The 21,429-nt window shown below is 42.6% G+C and overlaps 1 protein-coding gene across 2 annotated transcripts in view; it reads left to right on the top strand.

Annotated features, from left to right (window-relative positions):
• Nucleotides 1-3,505: 3,505 nt before the first annotated feature.
• The window catches only part of pot1 (protection of telomeres 1 homolog), a 32,631-nt gene continuing 14,707 nt past the window's right edge, over nt 3,506-21,429 (top strand). Inside the window, exons 1-11 of one of the 2 annotated variants that reach the window (XM_079743520.1) lie at nt 3,524-3,647; nt 6,839-6,965; nt 13,375-13,496; nt 13,761-13,833; nt 14,719-14,819; nt 17,792-17,899; nt 18,397-18,465; nt 19,232-19,358; nt 19,725-19,855; nt 20,337-20,630; nt 21,085-21,240. In XM_079743520.1, coding sequence (XP_079599646.1) covers nt 13,389-13,496; nt 13,761-13,833; nt 14,719-14,819; nt 17,792-17,899; nt 18,397-18,465; nt 19,232-19,358; nt 19,725-19,855; nt 20,337-20,630; nt 21,085-21,240 — 1,167 coding nt within the window. In that variant the 5' untranslated portion in view covers nt 3,524-3,647; nt 6,839-6,965; nt 13,375-13,388. Of the gene's footprint in view, nt 3,648-6,838; nt 6,966-13,374; nt 13,497-13,760; nt 13,834-14,718; nt 14,820-17,791; nt 17,900-18,396; nt 18,466-19,231; nt 19,359-19,724; nt 19,856-20,336; nt 20,631-21,084; nt 21,241-21,429 lie in introns of both variants that reach the window. The other variant, XM_079743521.1, reaches the window with a different exon arrangement.

Consider the following 21,429-nt stretch of genomic DNA (forward strand, 5'->3'; position numbering starts at 1 on the left):
ATTGGGTGGCAACAAAACAACTTACCTTTAAGTCCTCAAATGTCCAATGTTGGGACCTCACTCAGTGTCCCCTGATATGCATGGCCTATGGGTTTGCAGGAGATTGCGCTGACATAAGCTATAGATATTTGATCCTCTATTTACCCTTTTTTTATGATTAAATAAACGTCCTGATATACAAACTAACTGCCTAATGATTTAAATCTACAAGCAAACTAGTGTTTATTAGATCGATGTGATTTTGTTAATCGGGACGGTGATACTACCAGAATATGTTGATTGGGTAAGCACAGTGTGTGGAAGCAGATGCACAAAAGTAAAGGTTGGGGTCGCAAACATTTTAATTGCTAGAAGGTCATAGGCCAAAATGGTTTTGAACTACTACGCCAGAATGCAGGGCCGGCCCTGTACACCTGGGGGCCCTAAGCAGGATCATTTTGGGGCCCTGCTTTGCGGTTGATAGAGTAGTTTTGCCACAGAGAACATGCAACTGTATGCATTCATAACCCTTACGGTTTTTATCCGTACCTCTTTGAACATGATTTGCCGCAATTATTTTACTACTTATTAAGTATACTCACTGAAACAGTCAAAGTAAAGCTTACACACTTACCACATTTCTACTTTTACTTTACTGTCTGAATTTTGTAAATGTAGAAAATGTTCTGAAGCTTTTCTGTTGTTTGTTGTCCATGCATATGTGTCTTCAGTGATGTTTAGTATACTAATGTCAATTAACAGGACAACGCTCTGCTCGCTATGGGATCGGGGGGCGCAAAACTCAAGCTCACCTAGGGCTACCAAAGGGCTAGAACCGGCCCTGGGGGAGAGAGCGGGAGAGAGGCGATGTCGGACAAAGGTAGCTTCGTCATGTACCGTATACTCATCATTGCGGTTGCCAATTTGGGGTAAGTCAAACCAGTGGACAAACAGTCTATGGGGCAGAGACACGGTAAAAATTCTTAACTCCACCATTGTTTTCTTAAACTAATATGAGAAAACAATATAGACGTATTCTTAAGTTGGCTGTTTTCAGCCGATTCTATCAAAACGCTATAAACTCGGAACAATAGGGGAGTGTCTGATGGTAAAAACTAAATATCTATTTTAAACCACTTACAAGGCTAGAAGTAGCCCGATACTTCTTTGCTAGTATAATAAGGGTCTTAACATATTAAAAGAGGCATTGATAACTTTGTGAGTGTACAGATTATTTATTAAAAAAGGCCATTTAGTTTTTACCATGAGACATGCCCCTATCGTTCCAAGTTTATAGCGTTTTGATTGAATCCGCTAAAAACAGCCAATTTAAGAATGCGTCTATATGCGCCTTTTTACTCCCAAACGAGCATTCCAACTCGTTATCATACCAAACATATCCCAGATCCATTTTAAAGAGGATTTCTCCTTTAAGTAAATTGCTTTGTGTATAAAAAAGAAAGAAAAAAAGGGGGGTCTCTTGCGGCCGCTTATTTCGCGTGTAGGGAGGGCCGGCTCTGCCAGAATGCTTCAAACATCTTGACCGGTAGAACTATTTAAACTGGTGACCGTAAACTGGCGGCCAATAGGATCCAGGAAACCGGATTTCTTATTGTGTTATTAATAGTGCAAAGCAGAACAAGCTCAACAATACATCAGCAGTAGTACAAAGTGCCTTTCACTCTTACAGTGTTTGTTACTTTTACTCAAATTGACAAATTGTACTTTTTATCTCATATCTACAGGCAGTGTTGGGAAGGATAATTTTAAAATGTATCCAGTTACAGAATACAGAATACATGGCAAAAATGTAATATGTAACGTATTCCGTTTCATTACTCAATCTGAGTATTGTATTCTGAATACTTGGATTACTTCCACAATGAATTGCATTTTATAAGTGTAGGAATGCGGCATCAAATCCTGCTTACTAAACAAGCCTATTCTGGTGTGTTCTTCTGTTTAAACTGGCTGAGTGCGTTAGGCCCAAGTCTCCCTGAAAGTGCACTATTTTATATAATTTGCTGTAGTGGAACAAAGACTATAAGGGTAGGTTCATGCGAAAAATATTTGCTATTACATCTAACATTTTTTTCACTGAGCTAAGTGCATAGGTGTTGCCTATAAAATCGCCTTAAAATAGAGAGAGAGAGAGAGAGAGAGAGAGAGAGAGAGAGAGAGAGAGAGAGAGAGAGAGAGAGAGAGAGAGAGAGAGAAGATCGTTCAATCATTGGACAGAAAGGTCTGGGGCGGAGTAAAGATAAAAAAGTTGGTGAAAGCGTCTGTGAAAGTAGGCTAAATAATCATGGATATCCAGCGGGCTGCACTCGTTGTGATATTGATTTGTATCATACAGTAGTGGACCGGTCGAACTCCTTCTCCCTCATCCTGGTCCTGGTGGTGAATGTGTTAAATGCATCGGCATTTTTATGTGTGTTTTCCAGCATACGTTTTATGTGGGCATCTGTCCAAATTCCCCGACGGTCCGACAATTTGCTGTTATGCTTGGAGTTACCGCTAATCAAACAATAATTCCCATAATGCGCGCGGCTGAGCGGGTGCCTGCTGCGTCCAAAGAGGCATATGCTTTGTAGAACTGGATCGGACCGAGGTGCGTTCGCTTTCACATCTCAAGCGAACCGTACCAGGGTTCGTTTGGAAGCGAACCGAGACCAGCTGTTCAGGGAGGTCTCGGTCGGCTGATTTGGTTCACATCGAAGTGAGGTGGTTGCATTCACACCAACGCAAACGTACCGAACCAATGGGACCAAACTCGTTTAGTGCGCACTTCACTATGCTGTTGGTGTGAAAGCACGAATAAACTGCTGAAACAGAAGCATCGTCATGTAATCCATTGATTTCAACAATGTAACTGTATTTTAAATACGAACTATTTAAATTGTAACTGTAACGGAATACAGTTAGCTATAATTTGTATTCTGAATACGTAGCGCCGGTACATGTATTCTGTTACTCCCCAACACTGTATTACTTATACAGTTGGTTTATTTCAAGGAATACATCACGTTTAATTAATTATTTATAGATGCGGACATCTATAAAATAAGATGCTTATTCATAATCAAATGAATGTTTCTTATCTGCAGTATAGAAGATCATAGTAGGTTCCGCCTCCTTTTGATGACGATAAAGTTAGTCTAGCGAGCATCGAGCAGGCAACTATTATGGAGCAGATTGTGGGATTTCCTGAATCGATTTAGGAAGGTAGGCTACTGTCTTATGTGTTATTTTTTCAAGCAAGTCTAACACTGAGACCACTTCACAGGGAGATGTCATTATCTAAGGTCCACAAAGTCATAGACGCATAAATATTATTTCTATTTTGACACAATGAAGTGAATGCTAACACATCATCCACATCCGAAAAATTCATCATGTCAAATATTTATATAGTTGTAAAAAAATTACCGCGCGTGTCTGCTTTGTTTTGTTTGCGTCAGTGAAGTTGCCAGCAAAACATGCGCATGCGCATTACTGCAGCCTGTCAATTCGAACCTAAACGAGGGAAACGAGTGTCTCTTCTGTTGAACTACATTAAGTTCCTTGCGGTGTGAATAATATATTATTCTACTTTAATTTCTGCATTGACGAAACGGAAACGTGCTTACAGCTAGATGTGACATGCGGTTATCGTAGCAAGGAACTTGGTGAGTGGATTAGTTGACTAACATACTGGGGCTAACGTTAGTTTGCTAATATTCCCTATCATTTATTTCACGGTGGTATTTATCTAGTCGATAAGAAATCCACTGTTCTCATGTAACTGTTATCAAACACGTTAATAGTCCGTAAAATGCACTGGGAGCTGGACGATCTTGTAATTGTAGTTGTGCACTTTGATACGTCTCCACATAAGTTTGCTAGCTTACGACAGCACCTTGTTACAATTGGCTAGCTTATTGTTCTTACAGTTATTCAATAAAGCGACATATTAGCTGTGATATATATGACCCAGTAGGTGTAAGTGTGATGTGCAACAGTGTAGTTTAAGTATCAACGTTCACAGACCAAAGCTGAATGAAAACCACCGCCTGATAGAGCTGATCAGTCTAACTGGTGTGGAATTACACATGTCTGTTTTGGGTAGTTCATCAAAAGTTAGCTGCACAATAACTACATCTTAATTACCTTATGATTCATTAAGTTACGTCCAACAAGTCACGTTTTCTACCTGAAAACTACATAGGCTACTGTTTTTCACCCTGTTCCCCCTGCATATATTTTGATTACAAAAATGATTTCCACCAGAAAACAGGAGAGCAATTGAATAACACAGGACCAGTATTTGTAAAGGTACAAATTGCTTTTTTGGGTACATTTCATCCTTTCAAACGGCTAGTATTATTTGTTATTCTTCTTCTTAAATGGCAATCTAAAGAAGATAAACAAAATATATTAATTGGATCATTCATAATACTGTTAATTAATATACCAACAGATGTTTTGCTAAAAAACCTGGATTTGTGGAGTTTTTACAGAACCATAGGCCTATCTGAAGCCTAATTTGCCGATTAAAGCTCATGTTTACTTGAATCCATCAGTTCCTGAGAACATTCACTGCGGTGGAAGCGGTCATGGCCACCTGTAAAGAAGACAGAGGTCCTGTCCGGCAATGCGCATAGCGTCGCTCTGACAGTGATAGAAGAGCCCTGGGCAGCGTTATGATAGAATAAATTAACTCCATGTGATCACTCACAGTGGGAAGCTTATGGAATTAATAAGCCACTTATCATCTCCCGTCTCTCTTTATGCACATGATTCCCTGCTTGTCTAATCTCCACGCATTGCAGGGCTGTCTCTCTGAAGGCTGTTATTGCCTCCTCGCTCTCTGATGTGCTCCAGACTTTTATCTCACACCAAGATAGTGGAAGATACTTATGTTAAAATGCTTATGTAGGTATACAGTGAGAAACTGTCAGTTTCATAGTCAAAAGCGGCCGTCACCATGGTTACATGAACCCATCCAAAACGGTAACCACACTTCAGGCTGATGGACTGCTTTGTCTTTTCTTCAAGGTTTTCTGGTCCATTCTTGATCTTCGTTGAGGTTTTGACAAGCTTTGCTGGACTATACTCAGAATAACTGATGCAGAACGATAAATGTAACCAATAAATGGTATGAAGGGTAGAGAGCCATGATTTAGGCTAGCTACAGTGCCTTTTCGCCGCTTGTAGTACTATATAATTTGGTCTTTAGCTGCTGGAGCAGAGGATACTACTACTTATTTTCCTGCCTGTGAAAATTGACAGGTCATGGCCCTGTTGGAAGCCCCAGCCCTGGTTTAGCCCCCAGTAATTTGTGTAAGCTTAGCATTAGGGTTGGCCCGAATACATCATTTCAAGCTTGAAATATTCGTTAGGTTTCGAGACGAATATCCGAATATTCAATGGCGAGAAGATGCAAGAAAAAAAGATGAACTGCCTGTAACGTAGCAGGAGGAGACGAATGCTGCAGAATTTTATCACAGATCGTTTTTCCTTTTAATTTCTAAAGTGGTTGAATTGGTAAAACAAATGTGTTATTTTATGAACGCTAAATAGGATAACAACATAACACGTGATCTTTTTAAGCTGGGCTGTCGGATCCCTCATCTGTCAGAGTTCAACTGGGTTACGGCAGAGCTTCAATGCAGCCTAAAAGTTTCAAAATGCACCCGATTTTCAAAGTATGAGAGTAGGCCTATCTTTTTGGTGTCTTTTGGACTCGTTGAACGTTGAAATAGCTGCTAATTACATTCATCATTAAAATCCTTCTATAACTGGGGGTTATTGGCTTGCGTATCCTCACACTGGATGGCAGCTGTCAAAGTGCTATCAGAATATTCAAATAATGTTCAACTACAAAACTAAGGAATGATAATTTGATCATCCGACTATTTTCTAATGGCTTGATCTTAACTACCCTTTCATTTTTTTTTGGTTGTTTTCTGCTCCAATTACTGAATGTAGTGTCCACCCATTCGATAAAATGGAGGAGGCAATGCTCCTTCAGCAGACTGCTTAATTTGAATGAATTTAGGAGTATTCCTAGAGCCCGTGTCATATAATGTGGGCCTGTATATGTATGAAATGTACTAGAACCGGCTTGGTTCTTGCTCTGGTCCTGTGATGCATGTGGAAAAGGCACCAGAACAGTACATGCGTTGTGCAGTTGCCCTTCCCCCCCCCCCGTGTCTGCCAGGCATCCGTGACTTTTCACCAAAAGGCTCTGAAGGCCTCGGTTATGTCATCTTGGCAGTGGCCTGCTATTTGACTGAAGATGTCAGCTCGCTTTTCCAGTGCTTGCCACTGATCCGACAGCCCCCTGCTGCCACTGCGCATCCTCATGGGCTGCTGTGACATGGCTGCCTCGCATGGCTGCTGACATCAGGCAGATGTGACAGGAGCATGAATGATGAGACCATCAGCAGATACAGTCAACTCAGTGGAACAATGGAAGAGCCATCAGCATGTGCAGTCAGTCAGTGCAGTGGCACAATGGAACATCATCCGCTCCTCTACGGAGTAGAGGAGCGGATGATTCCAGATCCTCTTCTGAGGGTTACTTGGGTGTCTACTTATTCTACTTATTGAGAGTTCCTTTAATATATGTGAGAAGCAGTTATTCCCATTTATATAATTGTACTTCTGAAACCTCTCACAACAGTTTCAATGATTGTTAAAACACCTGCCTCGGGTAATTGCACAAACCAACGCTTAAATAATTGTCTTTGGCATTTTGCTTAATGTCACATTTTCTCTACCATTAGTCATTCATATTGACGTATTTCAAAAATGCCAACTAAATTCAAATGCTCTCTCTCTCCCTCTCTTTCTCTCTCTTTCTCTCTCTCCATAGCATCTTTTCAGGCGTGTTGCTCTCTTTGCCAGTGGATGTGAGGCGGTGGTACCACAGTTCACCTATTTATGTCAGCAGATCCCCAAGTTCCTCTTCAGGTCAGACCCTAGGGTCTGACGCTCTTCAGGTCAGACCATAGCACACACAACCTGGTTTAAAAAGTGATCTGGTAGATAGATAGTCATGCGTTAATGTCGTTATTGTAAAACATGTCGAACCTAGGAAGAACCTGACCTTTTTTAGTCAATTACAATTAGGGCATTTAGCAGACGCTTTTTATCCAAAGCGACTTACATCGGTTAATACACACATTGACACACCGACGGCAGAGTCAACCACGCAGGGCGACAGCCAGCTCGTCAGGAGCAGATACGGTTAAGTGTCTTGCTCAGGGACACATCGACACCAGAACCAGCAACCTTTCGGTTACAAGACAACTGCTCTACCTCCTGAGCTAAGCCGCCCCTTCATTTAGTTGGGCATTTAGTCCCAACTAAATGCATGACTGGGAAATGGCGGGGGCTTTATTTTTGGTTAATTAATTATATATCCTGCTCCGAAACACATTTCAACATGATTTATAATTTATCTATATAATGTCCAAAAAATAACTATAAAACTATTTCAGAACATGTTTGTAATTTTTAAGGGTTGATGAGGGCTTGCTTATTGGAGTCCACATTTGTAGTCCTTGCCCCCGTTTGTACCCCTTATACATAGACACAGTCGTACACAAGATATAATCATGCAACACTGTCACGAGACACTCGAGTACAGACCCATTTAAAAAGGGTTGGCAGAAGGATGACGATTTGGCTAAAACTGGCCCTTTTTTAGCTGAGGTCTCTGAGTCTGCTCCCTGAGGGGAGGAGTCTGTGACCCGAGTGTTAGGTGTTGGTGGATTGGCTGCTGTGGGTCATGATATTATGTTTGCCTTAGGGGTCAGTACGGAGGTGCTGTGATCTGATGGTTGGAAGTGGGCAGTCCAATTATTTTACCAGCTCAGTGAGTGATTTTAAAAAGCATAATTCTACTTACTGTGGCGACCATGTGGTAAAAAGGGATGACTACATAAAGGAGAGCTGGCTCAACAATGCTGTGATGGAGAAGATGTGGTTGGACGGTTGTTTCTTTGTCAGAATGACGGTGAGTCTCGTACAGCTGGTAGTTAGGGGTAACGAAAACAGATGTTTAAAATATGTGTGGTCTTCAGAAAGGGTGAAATTCACACAGGAAGACGGTGTTGTAGCTTTTGAAGCTCAGAGATAAACGCCTACAACAGCATCAAAATCAACGGTTGTGTTGAAGTTCAAAGCGCAACCTGGTAATCTAGGTATCTAGAGATATCTGCAGAGCAAATTAAACATGAGCTTGCGAGATTCATCTGGTTCCCAGGCTAGAACCCATCAGTACTGTGGGGGGACGGCAGAAAGCCTGGGATGTTACCAACAACTCCAATGTTTCCTGTTTTGTTATAGAGATATTCTACCGAAAGTAATTGGAAGAAGTTTATTTCTACCGAGCATAAATAAGATGGCATAGGAGCGCCTTAAAAACATTTTCATCAACAATTGAAAGATGGTGATAAACAAACCAACGGTATACTTAGAAGAATCGATTGTCCTTCAAAGCTTTTGTTGTAAGTGCTGCGTCGCCCGTTTCATTGCTATGATTTTTGTAGGCCCGTCCAATTGTGTCCGGAGGCATTTTGGTCTGCTCCCATTGGTGATGCCCCTTGGTAATCGAAAATAAACGGCGGGCTTCCAGACTAATTACAGTTTGCAATTTCGGCTGGGGATGCCAGGCTAGTTGGGTCTCTGATTAAAGGAGAACCAAACCCCAACACAAGTGGATTGGTTTCATGAATCCACCTCTAGGTTTGACACATCCTTGTCTTCTTTCTTCTTTCAGAATATGGTTAGCCACTATCTGTTCGGTACAAAGCGAAAAAGACCCGAAAGCATTTTTGGGGGTCAAGTTGGGGTCAACCTTTCATGAATGGCAAAGCACCACACTTATTGGCATAACGTACATAAGTAATGCCAATATCTAAAAATAGTTGACTCGCTCAGTTTAAAAATGGTTTAGTTTCTCAAAGTCATCTGTGCCTATGTGTTTACCCTTGCACTAAGTTTACCGACCTGTTGAAAAATAGGTTTGTGAGTTGTTTGGCAGAGATCCTATTTCTTTGAAGTCCTTTTAGTGCCACTATGAATACTGAAATAATTAAAACGGCCAATCATTTCATTCTGGCGAATGAACGGTTGGCTGGGTAACCTGTCTGTCTAGGATGGGCTTATTAAATGCCTTTATGACAGATACCAGATTTGCTTATTTTATTTGTCAGAGCATTTGATTTATTGATTGCTTTCGGGATGTTAAGAGAATTTCAACAAATATGACTTTTAAAGGCTTCTAAAATAAATTGCCTACCGTAGTTTTATGTAGACTTATGTTTCTGGAAAAGTTAGCTTCCTGACACTTAGGAATAGCTTAAGCTGAAAATCTGTTTCAAGTTGTTCGAAATGTGGTCAAAACAAAGCACCTGAATTTCTCAAGGCTCCTCGAGGCCTGAGGGTCCTCTTTACCTGTCGTCGACAGGATAAAAGTACCCACAAATGTGGTGCGTAGTACGCTGTTTGCCTTTCCCCTGTTCCACTTTCTCTCTCTCTTGCTATCTCTCTCTCTCTCTCGTCCTCTCGCTCTTTCTCTGCTGAAGTACTCAGACATGTTCTCTCTCTCTCTCTCTCTCTCTCTCTCTCTCTAGCAAGCTAATGTCTGCCCCCAGGAGAACGCCTTCCCTCCGCTCCTTTACGTATTTGTTTTTTAATAATTCAGCCATTTCACTTAAAAAGCTGCATTTTACAGCCCCTGTAGAGGATAAGGCTCTGCGCGGGCGGCCATTTTTTTCCGGTTGGATGTAAATAGATTAGCTTTAGGCCGGTCATATAGGATCCAAACTAGGCCCTCGGGACCCTCTATGTTCTCAGAAAACACATATAAATATTAAAATATAATCTATAAATAAAGATCCTGCTCACGAGATCTAGATGACATAGATGACTAACTGCTGAGTGGGCAACTTAAAGGTGCGCTTGGAAGGCTTTTTATATGGTGCTTTATGATTACCCCTTTTTGGTAAGTAGTTTATTCAGGGCTATGGTAAGGACTATATCCATATATGTTGGCATATCACTGGTAAAAATTGCTAGCAAAAATGACTGCAGACGTGCGCACAACTAACACATGGCACTCAAATTATTATTGCGAGCACTTTTACTTAATTAACTTCAGAAGCATTCATGTCATATTTGTGACATCCCGACACCAGAACACTTTGCGAGGAAGAGACAGCAATTGTGCGCACGGGGGCATCAGTTGCCTGCTAGTGCCCGCTCAATTTATGATTTTCTCCTCGCAGGCTATATTATTGCTCTCGCCAGCAGAGAAATACTACGCAAGAGTGAATTTGTGTCATATGCCGCATATCTATACATTGTTTTCTTTGCTCCTAAAGATCCATAGATGAAAACACATCAGCCACATTCATGGAGGCTAACCTTATTCACACAATGTAGTTTTCCTTTAGTTCTCGACCACACACTGGCCTACAGCCCTGGTTCCTCCCTCTGGTCCGCGGTGCACGGCTCCTGCCCCTGCTCTGCTTTCTGGCTGGCTGAGCAGCTGAAGCTACGATTGGCTGACTAACTTCCCCTCCCAGGCTGTCCCTGCCTTGTCAGCCCTGGCCACGCTAGGTAGCGCTAAGTGACTTTACCAAGGCCAACTGCCCTGGAATCACACTAACACGCTGTGACAAGAAGCTCCACACCACCTGCTGGAAACATGGCCGCCAGGGCTCCTCGCATCCTCCCTGTTCTCCGTGATCCGCTGGAGAAGCCTCCGCAAGCGCTGCGACCTGCACTTCACCCTAATCAACCCATAGGGATTCATCTGCGTAGCTCCTTGCAGAGTATCTTGTTCGCTTCTTTTCGTGTCCCCCTCAAGTAGCGTTTCCTATTGTCCTGCTCCTCGTAGGACTGGCCTTACGAGATGGACGATAAGTCATGTATGCAGGGTAGGGTTGCAAAGGGGTGGACTATGTACGGTAAATTTCCGGAAACTTTCCGGTAAATTACCATGGGAAGTTAAGCTTGGGGATTTTGGAAATATTAAAAATCTGAAACTTATGGGAATTAACTAGGAATTTACGGTAATTTAATCGAACTGTATCATATCCAAACATAAATGTATACAGTGGGGCAAAAAAGTATTTAGTCAGCCACCAATTGTGCAAGTTCTCCCACTTAAAAAGATGAGAGAGGCCTGTAATTTTCATCATAGGTACACCTCAGCTATGAGAGACAGAATGAAAAAAAAAATCTAGAAAATCACATTGTCTGATTTTTAAAGAATTTATTTGCAAATTATGGTGGAAAATAAGTATTTGGTCAATAACAAAAGGTCATCTCAATACTTTGTTACATGCCCTTTGTTGGCAATGACAGAGGTCAAACGTTTTCTGTAAGTCTTTACAAGGTTTTCACACACTGCTGCTGGTATTTTGGCCCATTCCTCCATGCAGATCTCCTCTAGAGCAATGATGTTTTTGGGCCTTCGCTGGGCAACACGGACTTTCAACTCCCTCCAAAGATTTTCTATGGGGTTGAGATCTGGAGACTGGCTAGGCCATTCCAGGACCTTGAAATGCTTCTTACGAAGCCACTCCTTCGTTGCCCGGGCGGTGTGTTTGGGGTCATTGTCATGCTGAAAGACCCAGCCACGTTTCATCTTCAGTGCCCTTGCTGATGGAAGGAGGTTTTCACTCAAAATCTCACGATACATGGCCCCATTCATTCTTTCCGTCACACGGATCAGACGTCCTGGTCCCTTGGCAGAAAAACAGCCCCAAAGCATGATGTTTCCAACCCCATGCTTCACTGTAGGTATGGTGTTCTTTGGATGCAACTCAGCATTCTTTCTCCTCCAAACACGACGAGTTGAGTTTTTACCAAAAAGTTCTATTTTGGTTTCATCTGACCATATGACATTCTCCCAATCCTATTCTGGATCACCCAAATGCTCTCTAGCAAACTTCAAACGGGCCCGGACATGCACTGGCTTTAGCAGGGGGACACGTCTGGCACTGCAGGATTTGAGTCCCTGGCGGCGTAGTGTGTTAGTGATGGTAGCCTTTGTTACTTTGGTCCCATCTCTCTGGAGGTCATTCACTAGGTCCCCCCGTGTGATTCTGGGATTTTTGTTCACCGTTCTTGTGATCATTTTGACCCCACAGGGTGAGATCTTGCGTGGAGCCCCAGATCGAGGGAGATTATCAGTGGTCTTGTATGTATTCCATTTCCTAATAATTGCTCCCACAGTTGATTTCTTCACACCAAGCTGCTTACCTATTGCAGATTCAGACTTCCCAGCCTGGTGCAGGTCTACAATTGTGTTTCTGGTGTCCTTTGACAGCTCTTTGGTCTTGGCCATAGTGGAGTTTGGAGTGTGACTGTTTGAGGTTGTGGACAGGTGTCTTTTATACTGATAAGGAGTTCAAACAGGTGCCATTAATACAGGTAACAAGTGGAGGACAGAGGAGCCTCTTAAAGAAGAAGTTACAGGTCTGTGACAGCCAGAAATCTTGCTGGTTTGTAGGTGACCAAATACTTATTTTCCACCATAATTTGCAAATAAATTCTTAAAAAATCTGACAATGTGATTTTCTGGATTTTTTTTTTTCCCTTTTGTCTCTCATAGCTGAGGTTTACCTATGATGAAAATTACAGGCCTCTCTCGTCTTTTTAAGTGGGAGAACTTGCACAATTGGTGGCTGACTAAATACTTTTTTGCCCCACTGTATATATATATTTTTTTTGTTATAAGTAGACATCCATGCAAAATAACACAAAAAAATAACGATTAAAAATCTACAAAAACTCAAAAAACATAATTTTAACAGATTTCTTTTTAAGTCAAACTTTAACAAGTTCTAATTATTTTATTATTTCACTGAAGAACAAAAACATGAATTTTGAGTTAAATATGCTCTGGGCTCCAAAGTGTAGTCCAGGGTTCCAAGAAGTCATCAGTGCACATGTGATGGAGGAATGCACAGTGCATGTAGGGGGCGTGGTCTCAATAGCCCTGCAGTAAGCAGTGTGCTGGCGTGATTGAGGAATAGCATAGATATTCAAGTTTACTTCCATGAAATCTGGTTGTGTTAGTCAAGATTATGCTAAAATATATTTTCCCCAATTATATTTAAGTCCCCTGTTAAGAACCAACCTTTAATTTTGTAAATTCCCGTTTATTCCCATGGAAAGTGTCCAACTTTGAAAATTCCCGGATGTTACAACCCTAATGCAGAACAGCATGTTATAGCGGAGGACATGAATTGACAACCCGATAGTTGGATGGCTTGCCGTTCAAAATCTAGTCGTCCATCTTGGCCTGTGTTATTTAAGCTCAAATAGTGCATTGTGTACATGTCAGGTTTTGCAGTCAAAAGATGTCTTTTGTGGTTTATGTTTTCCCAGAACTTTGTACTACCATGCCAGGCCGCGTGGTGGTGGACCAGGCCAACCCCGGGTCCCACCTAACCAGGATCCCCATCCCTGGGATCAGCACAGCCACAGACAGCTCCCAGGCCTCTGTCAGGGTGTGTACATAATGGACATGGCCACAGGATACCTGCTTCTCAACACGGGCTTGTTGATACAAAGTTATTGTGATTCATCCTGCGTCTTCTTTCCTTTTGTCTTTGTTCAATTTGAAACAACATGAAATACTTTTCTCTGCCACATTTTGAAATGATAGTATAGTATGGTATCATACATGTCCACGATAACACCATGTCAAAAATAACGTGACTTGTAGCATAACATATGCTGGTCGTTAATGCCTTTTGTTTTTTTCCTTTCAGGGGAAGGTAATTAAGAAAGGCCCACTGGTCTCCCTTGGAGATGAGGACTTTGTCCTGAAGGCCGTTATTGAAGGTACTGCATTGATGCTAACAATGGCTGTCCGTTCACTCTGTACAGCTACACTCTAAAGATAAAGGGATTGCACAAACACATACGTACAAACACACACTCACACACATGCAATTCAGGATCGCCTGCTAACAATTAGGTCTTACCTTTTATTGTTTTTGTCATCAAAGTTGTTTTTGAGCACGTCTGGGCACCTAAACATGGTGTTTACAATCAATGCATAGTAGCTAAGAGAGGGTTTTAGAGGAAATAGGTAAATTGCCTTCAATCAGAACACAGGTTCTTTGTCGCCATCTGGTAGCCGTATGTTTCAATACCGATTGTTTGACATGATGTCAAACAATCGCTGACCTTTCAATAGAGGGGTCAGGTTAAAAAAATGACATACAGTTCTCAAGATATCTACCTGTTTGTGGCTCATCACGGTTCCATAGTAAATTTTGCATTGTTTTGCAATTGATTGATTTATTTATCGAGATTTCTACCTCCACTAGAACCACTTTATCTTTTCTCTACTTATCTTTATTTGCATCAGATATTGACCCAGATAATCATCAGATGTGCTATACCCGATAGCACTATAGGGATAACACCTACCAACAATAGGTTGTATTCAATCTAAAACATGAGTTATTTCAGGCATAAATTAAATCTTCAATTTATGTTGGGTTCTAGCTTTATTTACTCTAACCCACTTGTATCCACATCAATTATTTCACTTGCACGACATTCTCAAAGGTGTCATTCTTTTGGTACCAAGATCACCCCCAAGTGTTGGGATATATTTTACAATTGCAATAAAAAAAAATGTAAACAGGAGTTCTCATTCAACAGGTCATCATCTTTTATACTTCAGAGTAAAAGCCCCTTGATAACTTTGTCTCTCAGATGAAGAGTCGGTTCGTAGCTCGTCATCAAGAAACAGGTCCATCAACGTGATCTTGTTTGGAGGGCTGGCCAAGGACTTCTCTGAAGCTGTCAGCCTTGGGGTAGGATATCCACTCTCTGCTTTCCTAAATGTTTATGAAAGACTTCTCCAGTCCAGATCAGGAAATGATGCATCTTACTACATAGTTCATTTATAGTGGTATACACATAGGTTATCTAATCTCTTTGGAATGGCTGTTAATTCAGCCTCAGCCTGGTGCTCTGTCAGCCTTTTTAATTCATTAATGCATTTGATGTAGAACCATTTTGCTGGTTGTGAAAGTAAGATGCTGTATGAACCATGAACAATGTATTTGTTTTGCATCTAAATGTTACCGTTACCGGGAACACAATTAGCTCTGCTTTCACCGCTGCAATTCCCTGCAGGTTTTATGCAGATCCAACAACAGTAACTATTTGGTGCAACAACGAAATTAAGATTCTTCGTCCTTTTAGATGCAGTTGTGGCTTAATTAACTTGACCCACAAATTATATCATTGAAAACATTTCAGGAGGATTTTTCATTTATTTAATTAAATTAATCTAAATGAATTTAAAGAAAATGCATTGTCTTGTCATAAGTGCATTATGTGTTAGCCAGTTTGCTGACCAGAACTTGAGACTAAGGAAAAAGCTAAAGGCTGAATATATTATTAAATGTAATGTGTTTTCATTTTGTTTTAGTATGGAAGGCTACCAACTGTATTCATGTTCAAATATTTTGTTGTTATTCCTCATCCCACTATATCAACATCATATTGTCTTCTTCAAAAATGGCCTCATTACTGATATCTGTTTACCGTGACCATCTCTGTACTCTCAAAGAAAGCCTGCAGTAGACTCATGGTGCTGTCAGCTAATCGCCAAGTAGCCATCTTAACGGCACAAACTGGAGTCGCCCACACCACAAACAATGTGGTGCTCAATGTATGAGAGCTACCGCTGTAGCCACATCATTCCCACCCACGCCTGCTAATTCTGGAAGTCAACAGTCTGGGCTGCATTCCCTTTTACACAAATTACATTCTCCTCTAAAAGGATCACACAAATAGCACATTGTACAATAACAATCTCCTTCATTCACAGCAGGTTGTATAGACCAGGAGGTACAGATTAATCCCTGGTACTGTGGGGTCTAAACAGCATCCCCATAGTGCAACACCTGCATAGGTACAGACTAATCCCTGGCGCTGTTGGGTCCACATAGCATCCCCAAAGTGCAACACCTCCATAGGTACAGACTAATCCCTGTCCCTGTTGGGTCCACATAGCATCCCAATAGTGCAACACCTCCATAGGTACAGACTCTCACAACACGAATGCCATTTTCACATATAAACTCAAGACATGTCTAGAGAATCAGGCCCATTAGGTTCATCATTTACCAGAGTTGCCCTTTCACACATGTAGCACTCAACAAGAGATTGTCCGTGCCTGACGTGTTCTCAAATACTGGTAATACTTTTTTGGTTTTTGGCATTGCTTTGTTAACGGCATATCCAAGATGGGGGATGTTACTACAGATTAATCCGTAATCCTTGTTTTTGTATTTATCAATACAACATGTATTTGGCTGCCTCTGTAATACATGTTTTAAGCCAGTGTTATGAAAGAGACCTTATCAACGGACGCTGTGATTTCTTATTTTTTGTTGTATTGAACGCCACCGCCTACCATACCGGAGAACGTACAACAGGATAAATTCGCTGTGCGGTCTCCGAGCTATGACCTGCTCTATTCACACATGGTCTCAATATCATATTGCAAGGACTTTCTGCTAGGGAGCCGGCAGGGATAAGTCAATGTCTGGGCCAACTGAATCTGCAATTTGCGTTCTCATTTACAGCTCCTCCGGGTCTGGTCTTCATAAGTTCAGGGTTGCAGTGCATGTGCGAAGGGCGTTGGAGACGTAAGAATAGCACACGTCCCATTTCATCAGGAAATGAGCAGGCTGATCTTCTTCTATTAATCAAATCTGTTGACAATAGAGGAAACAATTTTGAGTGTCTGATGGGCTAGTATATATTTCAGTGTACTACATTTTACAGAAAGTATGGTTGGTTTTACCGTTTGACTTAAAATAAAGAGCGATCATCTTCAAAATAAAAAGAATCCTCACTCCAGCAAAGCATCCAAGACCTGTTCTGCAGACAGTGCTGAATTGAGTGGTATGTACAGAGCAAACACCTTCTGTGAAGCACATTCCATATAGCGTGTTTGGTCAGCAGAATCCCTGACATATCTAAGGAGACATTGTCCTTCTTGACCACGGTGTCCGGCCTAATACGGCCAAAGAGAAGATATGCAATCACAATGTAAAGCTTCTGCGTAAACTGGATATATAATTTATTAGTCTATGTTGGTTGTATTACTATAGTTTTGGTATTAATGTGTGATGATGGTTTGGCATAGGGGATCAGTTGGGCTGGTAATGGCAAGTCTGGTAATGGCTCTAGGGTTGGAACACACAGCTGATCTCTCTATTTCTGGTTCCTCTCTGCAACTACTCTGCAAAATGGCAGATCTTGTAAAGCTCTCCTCGTGGAGGTCCAATTCTGTTCTAAATAGGAGAACTGGAGCAGGGATTTGCTATCACACAGAGCTATAGATAATTCTGTGTCTCTGTATAATGTGATTACTTTGACTATCTGCCCTCCTTCTGAGGCTTTGTGCGCTGGCACTGGGAGGCTGCTGTGTATCAGGCTGATTCAGGGCCAGGCTCATGACACACTCCCCACAAAAGAAGCGCACAGTTGATTCAGCTGTCTTTATCAGGCCTGGTTTATTACAGTGTCTTGGTTAACAACTCCTAGGCTGCAACATCTGCTACCTAAATCTGTCATCTCTCCGGGATAGCCTGTCTTTATCTCCCTGCAACCCTCCTTGATCTCTCTATTGTATAATTACCCTGCTTGCTGCTCAGCTGACCGACAGACTGGATGGCTGGTTAGTTGGCTAAGTGGCCGGTTGACTTGGAGGTTACCTTGCTAGCCGGCTGGTTGATTGGCAGGCTTATTTCCTGTGCTGTTCAAGGAGGTGGTCGTGATGACTGGCTTCACTGTCGGCAAGTCTCCCACGGCTCACAAGGACCAGCTCCACCCCTGCAACCTCCTGCTCTCTGGGGACGACGCCTGCCTCTACGTAAGCAACGGCCCTCCCACTGGAGCACTCAACATGGGCAGAGTGCAGCGACGAGGCATTGGCTGTCGCGATAGGGCACTACATGTTTAGCATCAGATCGAACAGGCCATACGGTTAACCCCTGGCAGTGCAGGTTGAAGAACACAAGTGTTATTTAAATTGCTTGGCGTTGCTACGTCCATCATTAACAATAGTAACAAAGATGTGCTATTCCAGTATGTGTTTCTATTTAATACAATTGTGTTCCCATTAAAGGTGACATTAAACCACCAGGTGTGAGTGTGATTAGCCGTTAGAAGCCGGTAACGGCTAATCACACTCACACCTGGTGGTATAATATGTCACCTTTTAAAGCATAGTACACTTTAACCTTAACCCTGTTCAACACGGGACTAATTGTACGGGGCACTAACTGCATTCCATCAAACTGGATACAGTCAAAATAACAATCCCTGATAACATGCCATGAACATGAGATCCGTCTTCCGCTTCTCCAGGTGCTGCGCTCCCTATCTCCCAGTGTCAGCCGATCTCCCACAGCGCCCAAGAGGAGCTCCGCCTCTGAGGTCTGAGTCTGCCCCCTGATTGGCCCTTTATTTGTTTGTGCTTTAAGCAATGCCAACTCGTCATCCTCTTATTTGAATGGAACAGTTAGCAGCTAATGGGAACAGACACACTCTTTGTAGCATCTGCTAAAGGAGGCCAGGTATATGCTGAGTATGCGCGTTCCCCTTTAGTTTAATCCTGCTGTGCACATCTATACACACACACACGCACACAGGTGATGTGTGATGCTATTAGTCTGCTGTAGATGACAGGCCAGATGGGAAAGTTGGAACAGAATATCCATGAAAAACTGTTTCATAATACATCAAATTTGTGTTGCTAAACTATTTTTGCCTAGTGCTGTAATGAAGCAACTGGGATCATCCCCGTACAACCTCAATCTTCTGACTGCTAACCAGTCCAACCATAGTTTTCTACTGGTGGGCGCTGGGAGCTACCCAGTAGAACTATTATTTTACTGATGGAATCTGTGAGCTGCCCAGTAAAACTCGCCTTTTCCTGATAGAAACTGGAAGCTGCACAGTACAATCAGTCTTTGACTGATGGAATCAAACTGGGAGGGTATTTTCCCATTCCGAGCCAGGCACCAGTTTGTCTCGAAGATTTCCTTGATCTTTGAGGGCTTAGGGTTAGGGAGTGCTGTAATGTCAGACTGTCATTGTGAAACAAATAAGGTAACTAACATGTTCTCCGCAGTATACAGATGTGTTTCACTACAGTGGATCAGTCAGAAGCAGGGCTTTATCCGTTGTATCCATGATTTAGGTCTCCAAGCCTGCCAAGGTTTCCAAGTACACGTACGTTCCACTGGATGATCTGAAACCAGGTGCCGTGGTCAACGTGTATGGGGTAGTGGTGTTCTTTAAGCAGCCCTACAAGACCAGAGGAACAGGTGAGTCAGCCTGGGAACAGAGGCTTCCTCAGGAACAGCGTACCTGGAACAGCCTGCAGGTGGAACATAACATCATAATATGTTCATCAAATCTTAAAGGATACCCTTTTTCTAATCAATTTGACGTTTGTTTTAGTCTACCTCTCAAATGTATCTCTTGTTATTCAGCTGTTTGTAACTAATTTTAAGCAACTTTCTCATTCTTTTTTTTTCTGTGGTATTTCAGTTCAGAGTCACTGTATGAATATTGTTTGATTGACTGGGTGCGGGTATTCCCAGTCGTCTACCTGTAATATGTCTTACTTGTGTGTCCCACCCGTGTCATCATCGACCTCCGGTGTAACGACCCACTCCCCCATGTCCCAGACTACTGCTCATCCCTGAAGATCACAGACCAGTCAAACCAGAAGGTTGTGTGCACAATCTTCTGCGAGAGGCTAGAGGACCATCCGAAGATCTTCCAACTGGGTGACATCATCCGCATGCATCGGGTGAAGGTACTGCTTAATCATTTGTAATTCGGCTTGGGTTCCTAAGTGACTTACATTGCATTTATTTTGGATGCATTTCATGAAAGAGTAGGTACGGGTTAGGCCCCTTGCTCAAGGTTGCCTACAAGCTGCATACATTGGGGATTTAACTCGGTACCATTCTAGCTGAGAGTGGTACATGCTAAGCTATCCTCCTCCTGTTACTCCTTGTTCCTCCAATCAGCCCTCTTCATCCTTGTTTCTCCTCTTAGAACTCCTTGTTCCTTCTCTTGTTCCTCCTCTTTCTCCTTGTTCCTTCTCTTGTTCCTCCTTGTTCTCCAATTCATCCTCCTCATTGTTCCTTCTCTTGTTCCTCCTTCTTCTCCAATTCATCCTCTTCCTTATCGTCCCTTCTCTTGTTTCTCCTTGTTCCCCAATTCATCCTCTTCCTCATTGTTCCTCCAATTCATCCTCTTCTTCGTTGTTCCTCTTCCTCTGGTGTTGCCAGACTCAGGCGTTTGGCGGCTCCATCAATCTGCTGAACACCTTTGGCTTCTCGGTGGTGACCTTCGACGGGCGTCCGGAAAGCGCCGTGGTTCCCCGGACCTCCAGCAAGTCGTTCCACTTTGAGCCGGAGGATGAGCGGGCCGTGAATGAGCTCCGTACCTGGGCCGTCAGGCAGGACCTTCTCCCCACCACCCCCAGGGTGCACCTGTCCAGCGTCCAGCCCCAGTCCTACTTTGACCTCGATTGCCAGCTGCTGTGGAAAGCCCAAGTAGATGGCGCCTGCATCCTGCTGAAGGTAGGCCACCTGGATCTAAAATCAGGAGCACACCTGAACCTAGTCCTGTACTGATTCTGGATTCTGGATAAAGGCGAAGATTAACATTGAATACCAAAAGCCATGCTAAATTAACCGAAAAACTTTATTTCAATTAACTGATTTCCCGTCTACATTGATGTACTTTATACATAAATGCATGTCTTTAACGTAGTTCAATCTATATGTGTCAGTGATTATATTTAACCAAAGGCCTCATCTGCTGCCCATATGGGCTATCTAAAAATCACATTTACTGCCAACCACATTTTTCTTATATTGTCTTCTATCCAGTATGCATCTAGGTGGACACGCAATCCTGTGATGTTGAAGAAAACCAAACGGCTTGTAACGGCTAATCCCACACCTGGTGGTATAATATGTCACCTTTAACCTCCACCACAGCCTGGTACAAACGGGTGCACTGTGTCCGCAGGTATGGGACGGCACCAGGTGCGCTCATCCTCTGCAAGACTTCACTGTGGAGGCGTCGGCCATCGAGGGGCCATCCTTGCTGTCCCGAGAGCGCTCAGACCTGGCCGTCAACATCCTGGTGTTTGATAACCACGCCGAGATTGCTAGGCAACTCAAGGTGAGCGGTCCCACAGCATATGTGACTCCTACTGCGTATTTAACCCATGAAGTGTTCTCTTCAAACTCTAAGGTAAGATAAAGTAGCTTTCTCTGCAGTGGTGGCCAAGTCAAACTCAGTGCTCTGCTTGAAGGCCATAGGAAGCTGCATCGTCTATTTTGCGAGTGTAGATCTAATAAGATGGGAGAT

The sequence above is a fragment of the Pollachius pollachius genome (genome assembly GCF_949987615.1).
Source record: "Pollachius pollachius genome assembly, chromosome: 9".
NCBI classification, from domain to species: Eukaryota; Metazoa; Chordata; class Actinopteri; order Gadiformes; family Gadidae; genus Pollachius; species Pollachius pollachius.